This window comes from Plectropomus leopardus, chromosome 1, assembly GCF_008729295.1.
Source record: "Plectropomus leopardus isolate mb chromosome 1, YSFRI_Pleo_2.0, whole genome shotgun sequence".
Lineage (NCBI taxonomy): Eukaryota > Metazoa > Chordata > Actinopteri > Perciformes > Serranidae > Plectropomus > Plectropomus leopardus.
The window spans coordinates 18,413,227-18,432,345 of NC_056463.1; the positions used below are offsets into that span (position 1 = coordinate 18,413,227).

General features: G+C 37.7%; 2 protein-coding genes across 3 annotated transcripts in view; both read right to left on the minus strand.

The window, feature by feature from the left end:
* Positions 1–1,399, minus strand: part of dennd5a (DENN/MADD domain containing 5A) — a 46,867-nt gene extending 45,468 nt beyond the window's left edge. For both annotated transcript variants that reach the window (XM_042485654.1, XM_042485576.1), the window contains exon 1: positions 1,177–1,399. In XM_042485654.1, the coding sequence (XP_042341588.1) occupies positions 1,177–1,276 (100 nt within the window). In that variant the 5' untranslated portion in view covers positions 1,277–1,399. The remainder of the gene's footprint in view (positions 1–1,176) is intronic.
* Positions 1,400–6,251: 4,852 nt separating this feature from the next.
* Positions 6,252–16,482, minus strand: tmem41b (transmembrane protein 41B). The gene is made up of 7 exons (XM_042485768.1): positions 16,284–16,482; positions 13,703–13,820; positions 12,810–12,938; positions 11,566–11,659; positions 9,627–9,731; positions 6,869–7,007; positions 6,252–6,779 (listed from the first exon to the last, which is right to left on the minus strand). The coding sequence occupies exons 1-7, from the start codon at positions 16,378–16,380 to the stop codon at positions 6,610–6,612; spliced, it is 852 nt and encodes a 283-aa protein (XP_042341702.1). The 5' UTR covers positions 16,381–16,482; the 3' UTR covers positions 6,252–6,609.
* Positions 16,483–19,119: the final 2,637 nt, after the last annotated feature.

Sequence of the window (19,119 nt, forward strand, 5' to 3'; positions counted from 1 at the left end):
ATTATCCAGGTAAATACAAGTATCAGATCAGGACACAGTATCAGCAGATACTCAATATCAAATGACTCTGATCTGGATTGAGGGCAAAAAAAAAGCCTTGCTTAGGATTGCCCACAATGGCCTGATAAACCCTGAACCATAAAAACTACCACGGTGTTAACAGTATGACAAAATGTCTGACAATAAACAAATACATCATCTGATGATAAATATATTGTCTAGCCCTACTAGCTGATGATAAATTGTATTTTCATTTAAGTAAAAATGTCCATTGAAAAATGACCAGGGATATACTATGAGAGAAAAACAGCACTGTTGCAATGTTGTATTTTCCCAGTTCATGCTCAGAGACCCTCAGGCCACAGTTTCACATGCAAATCCTCTCATCAGATCACATGCTCATGCAGGTAAAATGATCAAAAAAAAGTGTCACAGCCCAGGAATCAAACGGGATTCAGGTGTGTCACAGCCTATTATACTTATATTAGATGTTAAAGCTGTTTCTATAACTGTTTGTGAGGGGAAGGGTGTGCCCTCTGAGGAGGTAACTTAAGGAGAATGGCTGCATGCACTATGAGGATCTCTGGTGGATGTTAAGGATGTCAGGGGTCGAAGGGTGGGTTGAGGGGGTGCTGGGTACATTTATACCCATAACTATCCATGAATGCTGCTCCCTTGATACCCCGATTTCGTCTAAATGACCCGCTGACAGCTAGGAGCCACTGTGACAACATCCTCAGATGTAATAACATTATACAGACATCAGTATTTTCCCACCAACCAGCACCAAAGCCTCGAATAACTGCAACAAAATTGTTTCTCACATTGAACACTGCGCAGTACCAAAATCAAATGACTTAATATATGAAAATTACGGGGGTATTTATCGCCAACCTTTTAATTTAAATTCATGCCAGAGCGTTAAAGAGACACAACAAGCCAGTAATCCTCTCGCTTCACATCGACAAACAGGCTGAGAGAGGATAAACTAGGCCTGACGTTATGGCCACTGTGTATTAATCTTAACAACCTACATTATATGTTACACGAATAAATAAACGACCTACACGTTAGGGTACAGTAAAAGCTGAATAATAACGCTGACATGATGTTATAATACCAATTTCTTCATTTCTTATTCGCCACAACATCACTCCCGATGGCTAATGTGCTTACCGGACAGTTCGTCGGGTTCCAGCCCGCTTTCGGTGTCGAGTCCGCAGATCACAAAATAATCTGCGAAGCGGCAGGAACCGGAGCTGAAGCCGGTGGTCATTTTGAGACTGGTCCGGTGGTACCCTTATCCCCCCACCAGGGAGCATATTAAAGGAACTCGGAGACGTGATTTCTCTCTGCCATCACGGATGCTACGATTCGTTGCTGCGAAGCTCGAAAATCAGCACCGATACTGAGCTAACCCGCTCTGCTAACGCCAACGGCTGTGCTACATCCGACAGCGACCCTTCACAATAAAACGTCCTCTCCGCACACAGGAAATGGCGAAGAAACTGATTTTGCACCAAACAACAAAACTGCTGCGTTTGGCCCACTGTCATTAAATATGTGGTAATTTGTCAATCAATCAAACAGACTGTAACATAAAGTGCTTTACACAGTAAAACTAGAATCCCCACACAACAACACACACAACAACACACGCACATAAACACGTGAATAAAACAAGACTTTTTTGCTTAAGTAAAGCCAAATATAAATGATTTTTTTTAAAAAAAACTACTCATTAAAACCAGAAACTGAGGAAACGCTACCACAAGTGAGGAAACACCAGAGGCAGAGTAAAACCCATGGATGTATTAAAGTAAACTCTAAATACAACCTAGACATAGAAAGATGAAAATAAATAAACAAATAAATATATTGATAAAATGATAATAGTAACAATTAAAAATAAGTAAAATACTCAAACTGTAAATAAGAGGTAAGTGACAAGATAGCAGCACAAAGTAAAATTAATAAAAATGTTAAATATAATAAAATGATGAAGAAGTACAATTGTTTAACAGACTACAATGTAGAAATAAATAGTAAATAGATAAATAAAGATCAATCAATAGTCATGTGTGCAGACCTTTTAAAAAACACAAATTGAAGAAAAGGTTCAAATTAATACAAATATTGTTATGTGTTTCATTTTTCATGGTGCCATGGGTGATAGGAGAATTAAGCTGATGTAAATTTTTAGTGGAGTTTTAGATGTCGACTGGTGGAAGACCACTTGCAGATCCACATGGCCTGATGGTTAGGAGACTGTCCAAACAAGGTTGTGGCTTCAAGGATGATTTGTCATATGTTCAGCTGGGTCTCTCTGCAGTCTCTGTGGCGTGTTTGTTAATTCTTCCACTGATCCCAATTTTTTTTTCTCCTGTAGGTCATTGATCACAGATTCCACCTGAATCAGCTTTTTTGAATCAGGTGTCCGTTAGCCTCTCAGCACTCCCGGTTCCTTCGTCTTAAAGTCTATGGGTTTTTTGAATGGGTTTTTGGTAAAATGCCCTAAACAAGGTCTGAGGTTCACTCGTCCGCCTTTACAGCTTTACAGAGTTGCACACAAACTTGTAGATTTATCTGTTTAGAATATTTTTCTACCATGTTTTAACATGTTTTTACAGTGTTTGTAGTGGTGATGTTTAATACGCCCAACCACAACGTAGTTTGTGTATAGCCTAACAATAGCTTTTTGCTTCTGGCGATTTCATTTACTCTTCAAAACACATAAAAGTGGTGTTCATCTGTGAAGATTATTGTGCTGAACAAAACGTATAAGTCTCAGAAACCTGTGTTCACCACAGAGCTTATTTTTGGCAATTAACAAAAATCCCATTCAAAAATCCCATAAGGTTTTTGAGGAGGAAACCAGTGCGATGCTTACTTCCTGGTTGGCCTACAAAAATACGTCATCCCTTCACCACTCTATTATGAAAGAAATTATGAGGTTTTAAATGTCCCTCAAAGTTTAACATATCTGGCGTTCGATTTTCAAGTGAGTAAAAACCCAGTAATCGGTAATCGTCTGAGCGCCATCTCTGTGTGGGTTCTCTGGGAACGTCCGACACTCCATATTTTAAAACCAATTGTTATTTATAAAAAAAAAAATGAGTTAAAATAAAATAAATTTGCTGTATCTGTGGTAGGTTGTCTGATAACAGTTATTGAGACCTTCAAAGAGATATACACCTTTTCTAAATACCCAGCACTAAGTGGCATACAGTTACTACAGGTTGAGAAAGAGGGGCATGTTTTTTCCTCAGTTAGTAAAGACCTAAAAAGGCTTTTAAAAAAAGAATAAATATTGGAGTTACATAAGATTAAAGGCAAAGGTTTCTGGTCCTTTGCTGACTTTAATCGGCTGCAGAGTGGATTAACAACACTACCTGCTGTGCTGAACAAACAGTCACACCGTTTTTTGCTGAAAACCACCTTAAGATCTGCTTCTCTAAACGTTTTACAGCTGAACAACAGCTGCATGTTTTTTCTGTTGATATTTTGTTTGCTGCTTTTTCTGTGGTCCTACAAAGCAAAAAGAGCACAATCTATTCACAAAGCCTAACACATAATTGCTGGGAAACTCCAAGTTTGAAAGAATCCCAAGCATTGTGTGTTCCTCATGTACAAATCATTTTTGTAGTTTGGCCTTCACAAAAGTCTATAAAGGTTTTTTTTATAGTTTGCTGCTGCAGTGAGGTCATGCATGTTCTTTACAGATAACTCTGAAAACGCAATCACATTCTGTAAAGATAATTTTAATGATTCAATAAATATAAAAAAATTAACTGATTAGATGGGACAGAAACGAGCAATCTGTAAACACCTCATACTGCAATACATCAGTGCTCTGTACAAAATAATACTGTTTTTTTGAAATGTAAACAGAGGGTTACACACATTATCTCACTATATCTAGGACAAAAAACAGCAATAGTATATCTAATTTGAGTATATGCGTGGCATGAAGTTTAAAATAGCCTTAACTATTGTAGCAATCAGGGTGGGATTATCCACCATGTCTTACAATTGCAGCATTATGAAAAATGTCCAGGAAGTTAATCAAGGCTCTGTTTAAATATTAGGACAGACAATAAGATTTTAGGGAGAAATTTATCACTTGATTTAAGCATCTAAATGAAGATGCATTTTCTAAGACAACAATGTACCTCAGTTGATCAAATGCAGCTCTCTCATATGCCAATGAGAACCATAAATATAACCAAACAATCTCTGGAGGAAGGAGAGTCGTGCTGCAAAATGTATGAAAGCAGACATGATTTAAGACACAGGTATCCTCACACAGTAGAACAATTTAAATTTCAAACAAATTGATGCACATGTGATCATTTCAATTCTGTGTTTAAGAGGGTCATAAGATTAAAACAGTTTCCTATAAATCTGCTGAATAAGAAGACCAGAAATCTCAAAACGCACCGAACCAACTGCCTCTATGACTGTGATAGTTAAGACATTGAAGAAAATCGAGTTTAATAAGTTACCTGCATGTACATTCACTGCATCAGTGTCTCTATTAACTGTCCAGAGTGTTTTAGCAGCAGAAATAAATTAGCTTGGTATATAGGCAAAAAAAAAATTAAATAAAAAACTTCTAAAGAAAAAAATCAGTAAAGTTTTATAGTAAAGGACACAAAAAAAAAAATCAGAAAAAATCTATTTTAAGAACACTCAAAACATAGATCAGGCATCATAATACATTTCTCCTGGTGAAGAATGGGAGCAGTAAAAAGCAAGGTAAGGCATGGATACCTCAGTCTGTTGGCAGTCTTTTTCAGGACAGGTGTATCATCTGTGGCATGGACATCTCCCTTTCTAAACTGGCATGGCAAACACTATAATGAGGTGGAGACACACTGTCATCCCAAAATGCAAAACTTGAGAACCCAACTCATATTTTAAAATGATCACACCAATATGATTCAATCTGGCTTTTCACAAACTTCCCTGGGTTGCATACTTCTTACTACACATAAATCAGTTGTATTGACATTATCTAAGCTCACTTTTTGATTACAAATTTGAATTGGGAAATGCTTGGAGTTCAGAATCCTGCAATTGGTACATCTTTTAAGGAAATATTTCAACTACTTTCTCTTTTCTTGACGAGTTACAGTGGCTTCAAATATAAACAGAAATGGGTGAAAATGTGTGCGGCAGTGGGACTAGGCACCTTTCAGGGAATAACAAGGGAACTCACTCACATGTCAACAAAAGCAGCACTTACTAAGATCAGTCATCACATTTTTTTCTACACAGTTTCTTTCTTCCTTCACACTGCACACATTTTGCCAAGGCAAGCACCAGGTATCCAAACTGGGTTATGTAAAACTAAAATCCACTTTAAACAGTAGTGTGACAGTTATTGCTGTGGTGGTTCACTTCATTAGGTCGACATTAGACACAAGCATGTTAAAATAAATTTCAAAAAGGGAGTGGAAGTTAAAGGTGCTACACAGGATGTAGAAACTGATATGCTACTGCCAAAGCAAATGTAATAGTAAAAGTTGTTCCAGTAATTTAAATAAAATTGTACTGATTACTCTGTTTCTAGCAAGAAAAGAGAAACACTTTTCCCAAGAATGGTGAGTTTTACTCCAACATCCTACAAGTAGCACCTTTAAAAAGGTCCAGTGTGTAAGATTTAGGGGGCTCTATAGTGGCAACTACCAGTAAGGAGGGAGTTGAATTATTCATAGAGGACTCTCGGTCTCCAAAACAAACGGACCAGGTGATTTTAAAACAGTTAAAATACTGAATAAAACAGTTTCATGTTACAAATCAGTGTTGCTCCAACCCTGTTTAGCACATCAGAGACAGCCCATTGGGTCGGCACCTACAAATGTGTTCTCTGACTAACTTCATGTGTGCTCATCTCATTTCTGCCCCAGACGTTCAGAAGGTTTTTACTGTGAGCCAAACTACAGAGTTCTCCTTTTCAAAACAAACTGAATTAAACCAGTAAAAACACAGAATAAAGCAGTTTCACGTTTAAAAATCAGTCTATTTCCGACACTGCTCGTAGCAGAGGGGCTGCTTTCTATGGTGGCTGGCTATTGTAGGAACATAGCTGTGCAACATGGCGATTTCTATAGATGAGGAACTGTTCTCCATGTCGATTTAAGCAGCACATTCTAAGGTAACCAAACCACACTTTCTTATTTTCAAGTAATTATACACTTAAGAAAACATACCTATTATGTTATATTCCATTTCTGCCAATATAGCCCCCTAAATCCTACACACTGGACCTTTAATCATAAAATAATAAGCAGTGACTTAAATTAAAAAAAAAAAAACCTCAATTTATCTTATTTACAAAATGTGCCACAATCAACAACATAATTCACAGAAACCAAAAAAACTTGTGCAACCAGTGGCCAGTTTACACTTAACATCAGGAACAACCCACTGCATGCATTTTGTGGTCAGTGAGTGCTTGTTGTGCCGCTGGTCAGAGATTCTCCCTCCAGCAGCTGTGTATGAGACTGAGGCAGAGCAGCTTGAGTGACAGCTGCACGTTCCTGAGCCGAGGGGAAGGGGATGCTGGGATCAGCCAGCAGATGAGGTGCTGAGGTGTTCAAAGTTCTACTCTAGTTTCTTCTGCAGCTTTTTCTGGAAGCAGACGGGCAAGATCGAGAGCACGGCGAGCACACCGAGCACAGCCAGAGAGTTCCAGGACACGGCCTCGCCAGCTGTGGTCAGTTTGTACAGTGTCGTACCAGCATTGATCGCTACAAAGGACGGCGGTGCCACTCCTGTGAATTAGGTTGAATACAGGTGAGCCACTCACAGCAAATTACACCAAAATAACATACAGACAGTCAGAAGGAATAGACAGCCTTACCAAGAAAGGTACCGATGAAGAAAACCCCCAAAGGCACATTGATGACAGGCGAGGTGATGTTGATGAACCAGTTGGGAAGAAAGGGGGTTATCCTCAGGAAGATGATGTAATTGATTAAATGATCTCTGTGTTTGTCAACCTACCAGAAAAAAAGTCATGAGCAGAGTGTTTCATAAGTCATATGCCCTGAATGACCAGTAAATCTAAATCTGTGAAGATTATTAGTTTATATTCACAAAATTAGTACATTTTATGTTAAAGCAATTTAAGTAACTGTGACAGAATATTTTTTACAATACCAGTATGTATTTTTGGTAGGGCTGGGGAGATTTGTCGATTTAATCGGCATTGTTTGACTGCAACCATTCAAAGCAAGCATGGATTCTTGGAGAATAAGCTGCAGCCATAGACTGGATACAAAGATGGACAACATGACCCTGCTTACCCCTGCTGTGCTGAAGTGAGGTTGAAATATTCAAGATACAGATTTTGACATCTTGTGAGGGTGATGTCATTGAGAGCCGGAGTCTGTGCAGCAGCGATATCCGCAGTTGGGGAGTTCTGCAAAAACACCCGCCCGACTAATCACAAGCAGCTCCATTGAATGGGAGCGCACTGATTGGGCTGTCACAGCTATCAAGCTATCATGTAGAATTGTTCTCATTAAAACTGAACCTATAAAAATAAACACTTGAAAAAACATCAGGGTGATGGGAACTACCTTCAGTGACAGAGGCAATCTTTGGGAAAAATTTATTTAGTGTGTACTTTGAGTTTTTAGGTTGGCCTATGTCCCATTCACTAACATGGAGGCATAGGCTGTAGAACCTATACTGCAGCCAGACACCAGAGGGCGATCAAGATGTTTAAGCTTCACTTAGTGGGAACTGTCATGTTGTCCATCTTTACAGTCTACAGCTGCAGCACATGGCTGCTGCTTAAATGTCCTTTCACAGGAGTACTGGGGCGGCTGTGACTCAGAGGTAGTGTGTGTCGTCTTCTAATCGAAAGGTCAGTGTTTTGACCCCCAGCAGTTCAACCCTCCAGTTAATATGTCAAAGTATCCTTGGGCAAGATAGTGAACCCCAAATTGCTCCTGATGTTGCGTCAACAAAGTGTGAGTGCGCATGAACGGTTACTGAGTAACAGGTGGTAGCGTGTACGGTAGCCTCAGCCACCCGTGTGTGTGTGTGTGTGTGTGTGTGTGTGTGTGTCTGTGTGTGCCAGTGTGTCTGTGGGTGTGAGAGGACCAGAGGGTTTCTATCCAAGTCTACTCCCTTACACCATTGCGGCTTCTAGGGAAAGACAGCAGCAAGATAGCAACATCCTGTTTACTTTTTGTCCCCACCCAGGCACAATATATTGGGATGATCAACTTGTCCAACGTGTTTCTGCTGTCACCTAAACCTTCTGCACTGCCTGTAATGTTACACCAAGTATCAGCTAACATTATTATTAGATAATTTTAGATTTTCTGGTTACTTCATCTGCGTTTTTGAGTGAGAAAACCACTTAGACTAACCAACTAACCATTTTGAGTTTAAAGTCAAACACTTCAGACAGTCATTAAATTAATGTACGTTTGAGTGTATTGTTATTATTACTATCATCATTAATAGCCTAACACAGCAGTGACATGGAAATTAGACTAAATTCAAAGGGTGCCACTATTATTATTTCTGTAGAAGAAGTGATTAAATAAAAATACTTAAATATTATCATGACATTTAGTTTTGGAGAAATTAATCAAAAATAGGTAAATTAATTATAAATAATCATCCTAAATTAAATTTTTTAGATTATATTTGAAAAATAAACATTAAATGAATCAAGACAAAAATAATCAGTTGCTGCAGCCGTAATTTTTGGTAAAACCAACTTGACCCCACAAAGTTCCCTTAAAGGAAAACTGCAATACTTTTGAACCTGGATCCTATTTTCCCATGTATTTGTGCATAAATGACTGATCTGGTATTGAGAGAGCTGCAGTGGCAGGTCAAGCTGTACTGTGCACCATCAATATAAATTCACTGAAAGTGCTTGTTTTTGCCACCGACATGCTAAGATTGTTCTTAGAAATATTGTACATTACAAAAGAAATCAGAGAAATGAAACATTTCACCTTTCGCTGATCCTGCTGTTTTTAGTGGGTATAACCAAGTGACGTTCAAAAGAAGTCTCTTTCTAAAATCTTGGACTTTTCCACATTGTCAATAACAGCTAAATATTCAGCCATGACATTGAAAATCTTTTAGATAACACTAAAAAAGTTAAGCCTTCTACACTCCAACCACAGACTGTATGTATTTATATATAGTCTGTGACTCCAACCCAAAACTCTTCTCAGAAGTCCTCCCTCTAACTCTCACCAACATTTCCACAATTGTCTTTTGGGGCTTATCTTCGCAAATTCTGAAACTATCCCAGGCACTTCACTTTTTTGACATCTTGTTAGTGAATCTTTAACCCCTTCACATGTGGTCAAACTGTCCCAGTTTAAGTAGTGCTGGAGGAACAACAAAAAATAATGAATGTTGATGTATATTAAATAATGTTGGATGACTTTTTCTTAATTTATGGGCTATTTGTTTTTTTTGGGGTAGTGCATATCTAAAGACATAAAAACATGGTCAAATAGGGTACAGCTTGAAAAATACAGAAGTTTCCCATTAAAGCTGAATTAAGAGCAACATCTCAACCACAAACAGTGCTAAATATACCTTCAAATCACAGTACAATTTTTATTTAAGAGTTTTACCTGCTGGGACCATTTCTGTGCTCTCTCTGTTAGATATTTGTAGACCATGGGCCTGCCCACCAGATATGACAGCATATAGCAGAAGGAAGCACCAAGGCCAGAGCACTGCAAAAAGATAAAACACACAAAAAAACAATGACTTACACACACACACACACACACACACACACACACACACACACACACACACACACATATACATATATATATATCGACAGTCAACACACGACAGTCAATAGATACTTTGTTATTGCAAAGGCAAAATTAAACTTCAAATAGAAGAACACATTTTGCCTACATCTTCACAGTTTAAAGCATACAAAACACTTGGCCTAACCAATTCAGCAAATAAATTGAACTTTACCCAACTACATTCATCTAACACTATGACAGTTATTATGGGTTGGTTCCGGAAATTAGTCAATCCCAAAAGATCCCAATGCTAAAATGCCTACAGCAGAAATGCATTTAAAGCTTGGGGGTGAATTTTTTGTATAAATTACCAATATACAATTTATTAAGGCCCAAAGTTATGCATATTTTAGGGTGGGTCCACTTGATTGACGGGCTGTCAGCCAGGCATTACTTCCAAGTATGAGTCAGCTCCACTCCTGGCTCCTACATTGTGCTACCATCCCACCCAAAAATGGTCACTTATGGCTCAAAAAATCCAAGATGCCGATGTCCGAAATGCTGCATTTGAGACTTCAAAACAACAGTCCACAAACCATAGACTATATACAAAGACGGACAACAACAGTCCTGTAAAGTGAAGCTTAAACATCTTGATCGCCCCCTGGTGTCTGGCTGAAATATAGGTCAGAAAGCCTTTCCCCTCCATGTTGGTGAATGGGACATAGGCCAAAGAAAAAACTCAAAGTACTCGCCAAATACATTTTTTTCCAAAGATGGTTTTTGTCACAGAAAGTAGCTCTCATGATTCAATTCCATAAAAAGGGGATTTACCACCATGATTGACAGCTGTGTCAGCCAATACGCACACTCTCGTTTAATGGGGCTGTTAGCTATTAGTCAGACGAGTGTTTTGGCATGAACTCCTTCACCGGAGATCACTACTGCACGGCTCCGATTGACATCAGCAGCGCAAGATGGCAGCAGCCATATCAGAGATATTTTGGCACTGCGGGGGTAAAGTCTATACCACAAACCAGCGGTGCTGTCGCAGTGGTTACATCCATTATTTTATGCAATATATGCTCCAAATACACCAAAAGAAAACACCCAACCATCGTCTTTTGTCTTCCATTATGTTCATGACTGGTCCTTTTAACTTTTAGCAGCAGTGGTGTGGAGCTGGGGGCTCGGGTGTTAACAAACATGAACTGTTTTTCATCCTGGATGTCGCAGCAAAAACATCACATTTTAGCGTCACTCGGCATCAAGGAGCAGTTATTTCTTAAGCACTCAGCAAGTTTTTAACCAACACTGAAACAAACAGGAACAAAATGTTACAGAAGAGAAGACACAAACCAACAGTGGCTGCAACTGACTGTGCTGCAATGCTGGCACATGACATATTGTACACACATCTATTGCATGTATCGGTTACTCCTCTTAAGGTTTCTTCCTTTTTTAGGGAGAGATTTTCTTTGTCTGAATTAAGTGTCTAAGGATAGACAGTGTACAAATATAAGCACACCCAATGCTCATTGTTTAAGGTTCTTTACATTGTTTGCTCCAGTGCATGTCAGATTTAAATGTTCATTGTGACATCATAGAAATTAATATTTAAAAAAAAAAAAAAAAAAAAGATTTTTAAGAGGTACAATCCGCTCTTGCAAAAGCGAGCATATGCGTCTAAATCCTTGCTTAGCGAAGTGTGTCTCATGGAAAACATTTCAGTGCACAGTTGCTCATCAACACACAAACAACACATTTGTTTTCAATCACAAGTTTCATACCATCCTTCCTTACTCACCAAGCAGACTAAGAAAAGAGCCAGGGGGAAAGGATAAAGATATCCAGACAGGATGCTGAGGAAGATAGATCCAGGGATTGCAAATGTCTGGAGGCTGATAGAAGTGTCAAGGTAAACAATTTTGTTTAAAACGACAAATAAATAAATAATAACAATAACACAGATATCACTCAGGCATACACACATTCAATCACATAAATGATCAATATTAATGATAGATACATCCAAAGCATATTCCTCTTGTAAGCACTTCATCCTGCAGGTCTTTCTGTATAAATTAAAAAAAACATTAAACAAGAAAGCTTCGGCCTCTCGTGTGACCTATAACGTAAACACTGGCAGCCCTTTCTAAACAGTAACAAAGGCATAACATGGTAATAGTCATTTACCTTTTCTGCTATACAGCAGCTTATCCTGTCCTCTGCTCGAAGGGTAAGGAGCTCCTGTACCTTTTTGTTTTTCCCAATTTGTGGACATTTATAGACGCAGTTCTTTGATTTAGTAAATTCAGTTAGCCACTTACTGCTGCTAGCTGCTTTTTAAATCTCCTGCGGTGGGTCACGCCTGCCTCACGTCTGCCTCCGTCCCTGCTGCCTGTCCCTTTTCCTAAGACCTCCATTCTGTGCTGTTTCTACCTCCACTGCTGACTGAAAAACCAGACAACTTTGCCTCCCCATTCTGTGATCATACCTTTTATATAGAACAATGAGGAAGCATAACAGCGCAATATTACTGCCTTGAACAGGTAGTGTAAGACTGGCTATCATTTTGAGTTGTTTCAGCAGATTCAGAGCTTCAGCCTATTCTCTTTCACACTCATGAGAGGAATGACTGCTATTATTTCTATCTGAGGCTGAATGTTTTCAGATGGAGAACATGCTGCTTGATGGGTTTTGTAAGTCCAAACATGGTGATACTTTGTAAGGACTGCTTGGTAAACACTCCATCCGGGAGACAACTCAAAGATGCTGTATCCACAATTTGTCATGGTGGCATCCCAAGATCAAGAACCTGAAGCAGATAATTTATTTTGGGCCTGAAAATGTTTTAAGGCGTTCTCAGGTCATTTTGGTAAACTTCTGACCCCAGCTGACAAGATATTAGGTGAGTTATTGCTACAAACCACCACAGAAACCCACACTGTCTTTGAAGACCTGAATTTGGCTTCGCTAACAACATTCTCAACAGTATGCAAAGTTAAGATTTATTTTTCCAAAAGGTGTAAATGTGTTCTCCAAGGATACAAAACATATGTTGCAAAGTAGGCCACCAACACTTGCGAGTAGTATGTGTCTTTGTATTTGGACAGCACAGTTCCCAAAGCTTTGGCATCATCCATGTCTTTAGGGATCTTGATTTTCTCCATTTCATCACTGGAAAAAAAAATATTATCTTCAGTCATACATGTTTCACACAGATATTTCCTGTTTTTTTTTTAACCATACAATGCAAATACCAAAACTTGTTGCTCAAAATACTAAAGCCACCTTTCGACTTGAGCATCATGTCAAAACGCTCAGTTTTACCTTTTTTGTCATAGAAGTACTATCAAACTCAGGCACCTCATGCAACCTAAAGACAAATTCACTCCTTCATTTTAATGTCTCAGTGTCATGCCTCAGCCAGTCTGCACCAGCTTAACTTAGACTTGTCAAAACATCTGCTGCAAGGCTCCTAACAACAATATTATGCAGATCTAGCACTTGTGCAGTGCTAGGCGCTTTCCTTGGTGATCTGTTAACTTTAGGATTCCCTTAAATCATTTACTTTTTGTACTTGTAGACATTGCTTACATTTAAAATATTGGTGGTTCCCTCCCGCTACCACAAACCTCAGAGTGGAGGACATCAAAACTTAAAAAAAAACCCAATAAAATCAACTGTATTTATTAAGATTGTAAATAAGAACTAACAGTATTATGCAATTTCCCCAGTTAAAGGTTGTTTTTTTTTTTGGGTGGGGGGGGTGTCCTTATCAGCCTTGAAGGTCCAAGGACAGAGGGATGTTGTACGTATTTTAATACTGGGCTGTATAAATAAAATAAAACTGATCTAGAGTGAATAAGTCTTAATTTCCAGGGATAAACATCGACCCCACTCACATTTAACCAAGTTTAATAATCCACAAAACAACTTACTCAGGAAGCTCTGGGAAGTTCCTGTAGACCAGGTACATGACTGAGGCAGAGCAGGCGAAGATAGAGACCAGAATCAGGAGAGACATACGTGCTGAGCCCCCTTCAATAGACTGAGCCTCTGTAAAAGAGAGAGAGAGAGAGAGAGAGAGAGAGAGAAAGTTATTTACCAAATGAATTAAGAGGTTACTATTAAAAAAAACAGAAACTAGTAAACAGGGAACCTTGTGTAATTTGCTTATGAGTTTTGCATCACTTGTTCAAGCCCCTACAGGGAACCAAGTCTCCCCCCATGAGACACACACCTGCTGTCTCTGAGCCGGTCTGATTAATCATGCTTTCATGAAAGGATTTATGCCGAGGGACATCTTTTACGTTGGTTAAATTTCAGGTGTCAACAACACATACATATTCCTCCTAGTGCATATGACATGGGGAACTATTTATTGAAAAAGGACTCTTGGTTAGAGTTGGACCTAAAGCAGTCGAGTCAGACCAAAAGTGACTTTAGTGTCTGAACATATACTCATTTGCCAGTTTTTGGTACACTTAACAAAACCAAAACAATCTAACTTAACCCACATAAAATCAATAAATCCCTACTTCATGACAATTGTAATTCTATGGTCTACATTTACTGATATAAATGAGATGGACAATTAGAATAAACTCCTCTCACAGGTCCCAAATAAAGTAAAAGGACATTTTTTTGTGAAAACAAGTAGTTCTACAACTGACAAAACCAATAACAGGTCAAAACATGCTTATAAAGTGATCGTGATTTTTGTGGATACAAAATTTACTAACATAAGTGTTTCATGTTATTAACAAAAACAAGCATAATTTCAAAATTGTGCAATCTGCTCGGCAAAATAAAGATTTCAGTTTTGAAGTCATGGTTTAGGGTTTAAGGAAAGGTATTTTACTTCACTTTTGAACACTCAAATTTTTAGAATTGTTTTTCTGTGCCTATACTCATGTTTTATGACATTTTAGTTAATCTTACCATGTTTTAACTATGTGCCTTTTGTTTGGCTCTTACTTCATTTTATTCTCTGCTGTGTTATATGTCTTCTGTTTTTATTGTAAAGCACTTGACTGTTTTAAAAGGTGCTATATAAATAAAGCTTTTGTTAATGAGTGCCAGTAAGATACCAAAGAACTACGTGTTGGTCAACAAAAACTAAATTGTGGTATGCAAAATGTGTGCACTGAAAATCACAGATGGAGATGCAACAACTTCCAACAAACTTGTTTTAACAAATACAATTTTTTATAAACATACAGCATTTTTGATAAATATATTCTTTATTTTGCTGTTAAAATGTCATTAAATTGGTTAAAAGACTTGTTTGGGACTTCAAAGTTTAGGATTTAGGACTTAAGACATTAAGTTATTTGTCATTGTAGATGTACAAGGAAATCATGTTTGGTTACTCTCAGGTTGACAGCTGTAGGCAAACGATATAAAATATTAAATGACAGCTAAGTTGGACCATTAAGACAACATAAATACAAAGAAAAACCACAAATAACAACAAGATAAAACTGTGACAAATATCACTAAGCATAAATGATAATAATTATAATGATAATACAAAGTATGCCGGTAATATCAATATACATGGCAGCAGCGAGTATAAAGTACATTGCAGCTCAAGCTATCGCCTGATATCAGTCTTAACTTAGAAATTGAGTGCCAAAAATTTAGTAAACAGAAAATGTACAAAAAAAAAAAAAACAAGGCACATTTTAGGACCTGTTCATCAATTATCTCCTGCCAATTGAGTAAAGAAATATAAAAAACGATACAAATGATAAAAATAGATTTTTTTTAAATATAGAAATTTAATTCGTACAAATAAAACAACAGTAGGACTATCTCAAATAAATACGCATCTAATACTGAAACTGGCTTAAGAGCGTTCTTGCTAAAGGACACTCATTATCCTACTTACACTCATTAACCGGGTTAAATGTGAATATTAGCTATTTAATTACAAGCATTGTGACCCTATAGCTGTCATTTTTTGCGATCAAATTGCTCCACTAAAAACTTGGCACAACCCATTTTCATTTCATACAGATGTTTTTAAATGATGCATTTGATTAAACTGTCATCCCATTCAATTATTTAGTTTTTACATGTTTATTATATGGAGCCACTGTTACTTTGAGATTTATATTTTATTACGCTGACTTTTGAACTTTTTACAATGCATTACACTAGGACAATGTTTTTTTCTTAATAAACTGATGCATGTTGTTCACATATTCTACGGCATATAATGTAGTAAAGTCTTTTTGAACAGGTGAGAGTGTTAACAAACATGACAGCGTTATGTTCGTCATTAGCCACAGCGCTACGAAGCTAACCATGGCTAATTTTACTCGCTAGCTGGTTGTGTTACAACAACCAGCTTACGGCTAACATTAGCTCCTGTACCGCAATCCGCTCCGCTCTCACCGCAGATATGACGCCGTCGTGTCATTATGTTGCCCAATACCTTTGTTACTACCTCGAAATATTTAGTTTCCTCTGTTTTTGTCACGTTAACATTTAGCTAACACAGTCGCTACCAACCTTTCGGTACTAGTGGGTCACTAGCGTTAGCCTTCACCTCCTCTTGAGCTGAGGACACACCGTCGCTCTCTCGGCTTTCTCTCCGCTTTTTTGCCATTTTTCCGAGATCCAGTTGAGGTCAGCTGAGGTACCGATGTGTGTGTAACACCAACAGCCGACGGGTGGAGTGACACCGGTGTGGTGACAGCCTGCTGACACGTTACAGGCTGACCTTTTACCTTCACGTCACAGCACCGCATCCACGACAGCTCCCCCAGTGGCTACACTGCAGTCAAATATTAACCCTGTAATACCTGGATCGACATCAGTTTTCTTGTGCTGCATTCAGAGGCCTTTCGCTACCAATTAAACCTCTGAAACCTCAGAAAGTTGGCGTGTCCCAAAAAACATAATTCTCCTACTTATATATTTAAAATGATGTTCTTTTCCTTGTTTATTTTGTTTGTTTGTTTTTACGTGTATGTGCGTGTGCATGCCTGTACTAATTTCCTGCTAATTTTGGGGCCATTTCTTGTTAAGTTGCTCGTCGCCAAATGCCAATGTTCTTTTTAATCATGATGATTCTCTGGAGCTACAAATATTTGCCCTTGAGCCTCCCTGAGTGACTGAGGCAAAATGAATGACACTCCGTCCACCATAAATAATCATATTTCACAGTTTCTGGATATGATTCCTGCTGATGTCGGGGGCCTAAATGGTGCCGAAATAAACTGTGCACAAACTGAAATACTTTCTGAGACTGAATCAATTATTTTTTGTCTTCAACCACTAAATGTCTTCTATAAATTGCTTTTATGTTGAATTGCCTTGTTTGGCCTGTTTTATGTTCATTCTGTCTATTTCATGTGAAGTACTCAGGGCTTATAATGCCATTATTGTAAAGCACTTTGTATTGCATTTCTTTCATGAGAGGTGTTATATAATAAAGGTTTGTGCCTTTATGCTTTCTATTCTAAAATATATTTTGTATATTTGGACTGTATGAGGGAATGTTACAACACAAATTTTGACGTTACAACAGCTGTCTGTCGAGCTATAGCCTACTTACTGGGACCTCACGATGCATATCAGTCTGCTCCTCTCACTCAATTGTCAAAACTGTGAGATCTCAAATTAACAATGTTGTTATCTGGGGAAACACTGTTTCATTATCTCAAGATCTGGAGAAAATGATCCCCTTGTCTCAGGAAAATGAAGGGGGAAAAAAAATGTATGAATGTATGGCCGCTTAGAGCTTCCATACTGTTATATGAAACAATCATTTTTATTTGTCCGAGATAACTAGTAGAGGCAGAGCAGAGTCCAAAATAAAAAAAATCCCTGTTACAGAACTTGCAAAGTAAGCCATTGGGCATGTTGATTTTCTCAATTTTCGGGGAAAAGAATACCTACTGCATACAAACATACATACATACATACAAACATAATAAGAGTATTTCAACAAAAATGATTGTAAGATGAGGTATTTCACTAAACGTTTGACTTGTAATCAAAATATTTTTACATACACTATACTTTTTCTGGGAAAGAGTTTTGAGTTAGTACTTAATGTTTTCAGGTCCAAATGGGAGAAAAAAAACTGAGCTAAAATGGACATGACATGAAACCAGCATGTTTGAGGCTACCAGATGCCTTAAAATCACAAGTTATGCTATGATGTGCCCTGCTGTAATATTACAGACATTTTTGTATTTTTGTCACTTAAAAAATATAAAAAAATAAATAAAAATAAAAAAATCTAAAAGTAACCCCTAAGGTAGCATATTCTTCAGAGTTTATGTGATTTTCCTGGTATTCTACCAAAAAGTGTCCCATATTACCTGAATTTCCCCTACAGAGATACAAAGGTGCGCATATAAAATGTCATTTATAACCTATCTACAAATTAAGCTGCCTAACAGTATGAAACTAGTTAAAGTGGACTCCACCTTGATGATATTCACATATTGATGCATTTGAAATAAACACGTAATGAAGCCATACAAATGATCGGTCATAAGTTAGAATATGTATGTGTTTAGGTAATATTTTAGTATTTGTATTGCTGCTTTTGCTGATTTAAATACTTCTCCCACCAAAGCCATGTTTACATAGTCTGCAATTTTTGAACATGACAGTATGATGATGGGGCTACAACACTTTCAAAAGAAGCTGAAATTTTGCACTTCGGTCTTATAGTTACTCTTGTCTGTCTGTTTGTCCAAATACTTACAGATTACTGAATGAGCCATCAACCAACAGCAACATTTTACAGAATATCAGGCTTACACAATGTCCGTAAGTGATTATTTACTTTGAATCAGTGAGATTCAGTCATGTCTATGCCTTTTAGTTTCACAGAGGGGTAAAATGAGTCAGCTTCATTTATAATCTGTGATTCACATTATCCTGACCTATGCAACAACTACTGTTTACACTCTTTTGAAGGTTACAAATGCAAATTTAAGGCTGTCTTGCTGACTATGTGGGTGCTCCTAGTAGGCCAACTGTTTAATGTGCTTTATATAGGCTGCAGGATGTAATTTGCATGTAATGCAACATTCTCCTTTCACAGATCAATAATGTACAACCTTAAAGAATCCTGAAATCTGTAAGGCTTTTCCTTACAGTTGACAGGCTTACATTATTTAACTGTTGTATTTCACTCACTGATTATTATTATTTCTACTAATTAAGTTATTTTGTGTGCGCGTACGCACTGGCAGATAAAGTATGCATATGTATATGCATGTCTTTATGTGTATATGTATGTATATGCATGTTTCACTAATAATGCTTTGCGCATTTTCTTGAAAAGTGCTCTACCAATAAAGTTTATTATTATTATTATTATTAT